The 2,737-nt window shown below is 54.3% G+C and overlaps 1 protein-coding gene across 2 annotated transcripts in view; it reads left to right on the plus strand.

The window, feature by feature from the left end:
* Positions 1-1,982, plus strand: part of PPP1R7 (protein phosphatase 1 regulatory subunit 7) — a 31,925-nt gene extending 29,943 nt beyond the window's left edge. For both annotated transcript variants that reach the window (XM_003798254.3, XM_003798253.3), the window contains one exon: positions 1,606-1,982. In XM_003798254.3, coding sequence (XP_003798302.1) covers positions 1,606-1,782 — 177 coding nt within the window. In that variant the 3' untranslated portion in view covers positions 1,783-1,982. The remainder of the gene's footprint in view (positions 1-1,605) is intronic.
* Positions 1,983-2,737: the final 755 nt, after the last annotated feature.

Here is a 2,737-nt window from a genome sequence, read left to right on the forward strand (position 1 = left end):
CCTCACTCCTGATGCCACCTCCCTCCTGCTGTCTCCTCACTCCTGATGTCACCTCCCTCCTGCCGTCTCCTCACTCCTGCCATCTCCTCACTCCTAATGTCACCTCAATCCTGCCGTCTCCTCACTCCTGTTGTCACTTCATCCTGGTGTCTCCCTCCTGCTCACTCTTGTCACCTCATCCTGCTGTCACGTCCTGCTGTCACCTGACTCCTTGGTTTTTGCTGGTTCCTGCTTGGTTTTTGCTGCCCACAGAGCACAGGACTACTCAGGGTTCTGCCTTTGCACCTTTTCTGTCCTCTCTCTCCTAAGCAACCCCTGAGACTCCTGCCTAAGCTCCCCAGCGCTGCCTGAAGTCCACCCATTCTCTGCCTCCAGCTCCTTGTCTCCCCTGAAACTCCACTCTCCAGCCCAGCTGCCGATCCAGTGCCAGTGTGGTGGCAGCCACCTACTCACACAGGGTAGGTGTGCTTCAGGAGCAACAGGTGGATTAAAAAACCTAAGCTCATGCACTACTCTGCTGCATCCATCCCAGCAAGCAGTGACCCTGTCCTTCTGGGTCCTCCATGAGCAACCCCAATCAGGCCTGTGTGTGTTTCTCCCATTCCCTTGTGTGTCACATAGGCCAGCACCTGGCTGGGCCACCACTGTCCCTCCCTGTTCCACCACAGCAGCCCGCCTTTAGACACAGCCTGCAACCTCCTGCTAACAGACAAGAGATGCCTGTTGTCACCTGCCAGGGCTCTGCCTCCCAGGGGAGCAGCAGCCAAAGCCTCCCGGGAGCTCCCCAGTGCCTCCTAAAACTTCACGCAGGTAGTTGGGTGCCTCACTGGCTTTACCTGGCACCACAGGTCTCACCAAGGTGGTTTCCATCCTGACAGGGTCGCATGCACTCTGCACAGGGGTGGATTGTGAACTCAATGTACAGAAGGGGTCAGAGTCACTTCACACTCTTGTCCTGCTGGTGCGTTTGAAGAGAGAAGACTGCATGCCAAAGGCAGGCACCCTGCAGGCAGGCGTGGCAAGGGCAATATGGCCAGACCTGACCCATTCTGAGCTACGACTCGGGCCTTGGAGTCCCTCCATCCCTTCTGTTTGTTCCTGGCACATGGTATTGGTTGGATACATTCACCCATGATGGGACAAGGGCAACAAGGCTGCCCCCATGGAATGGCTGTAGGAGTAATTTACACACTAGTTGTGAATGTCAGGTGGAGCAGCCCCTGACCTACTGACTCTTAAGTCAAAGCCCGGAGTTTCAGCCCTGGAGACAGGTCCTGAGAACTGACTTGTAGGAAACGTGGCCAAACCTGCTTTAGCACTTCCCTGCGGCCCAGTATGGCAGGTCTTTCCCCTGCTGATCTGAATTGAGGTGTGCCCCATCCTGGGTGACAGATACAATCCACTTGGGATACTCCTGAAAGGTGGCAGGAAGTGACAGGTTTCGTGAGGTGCCAGGGAAGCTCAGTACCACATCTCACTGTCTCTCCAGTGGGAAGGCTGAGGGTACCACCATGGCCCCTCGCAGATGTGAGGCTCATGGGTATAAGGGGCAGGGCATCCGCTTCTCAAGGCTGTTCTTATGTGTGCATGTGTGTGTCCTCCCAGATGAACGACAATCTCCTCGAGAGCTGGAGTGACCTGGACGAGCTGAAGGGCGCCAGGAGCCTGGAGACAGTGTACCTGGAGCGCAACCCCCTGCAGAAGGACCCACAGTACAGGCGCAAAGTCATGCTGGCCCTGCCCTCTGTGAGGCAGATCGATGCCACCTTCGTCCGATTCTGAGCTCTCCTTGTCCTTACCTGGTCCCTCTCCTCAAAGAACTGCCCAGCCACAGTTTTTTAATCCACCTGTTGCTCCTGAAGTCGTCACTCTATCAACAGTCACAGACCCGATGGCAATAAAGAGGCACTGATGATAGCCAACGTGCATGATGCCGCTCACCATTCTGAGATGCCATTGCTATTAAATCTTGCCACACAGTCTTCCTGGCTGGTTGCTCACGGTTTTGCAGTCATGGGGAGGAAGCGGGACACTCTGCATTCGTGCATCAGTCACAGCTGCTTCCACCGCTCAGAAGGGGGTCTCAGGAAAGAGGGTCTGTGAAATAGTCCCAAGCTTTCTAAGGGATTGGGTTGTTCAGGGCTGTCCCAGCTGGCTCTTGAGTTCGAATTTGCAGGGCAGAAGCCACCATGATCTGCCGCACCCAGGGTTCTTGAATCTGTTGGACCTGTTGATGCCAATTTTGAGAACATTACATAAGTTAAGAAAACATTTGGGTAGCAGATGACACAGCCGTGTGCTGTGATCCTCAAAGCCCTCCTTCGAGAAGCAGTGACCAGGCATGGTGCAGGCTGCTTCCCACATGTGCTGTCAGTTATCACCATAGTCCTCATGTGGGGTGAAGGTGCAGGGCTGTGGAGACACCCCATGTCCTACAGCTGTGCTGTGCAGCAGCAGACGTGAGCCCAAGTGAGTCTCCACAGACAACTTTCAAAGGTCTGAACTATTGACCACTTGTAATGTGGCCTCCTGTTTGGACCTTCTTGTTGTTTCAGCTGGGAGGGTTTTGTTTTTGTTTATGGTTTTGAGGCAGAGTCTCACTCTTGCCCAGGCTATAGTGCCTGGGTGTCATAGTTCACAGCAACCTCACACTCTTGGGCTTGATCGATCCTCCTAAGTAGCTGGGACTATAGGTGCCTGCCACAACACCCAGCTAGTTTTTCTATTTTTAGTGTGT

The sequence above is a fragment of the Otolemur garnettii genome, unplaced genomic scaffold (genome assembly GCF_000181295.1).
Source record: "Otolemur garnettii isolate 467f Iridium unplaced genomic scaffold, OtoGar3 scaffold00133, whole genome shotgun sequence".
Classification (NCBI taxonomy): domain Eukaryota; kingdom Metazoa; phylum Chordata; class Mammalia; order Primates; family Galagidae; genus Otolemur; species Otolemur garnettii.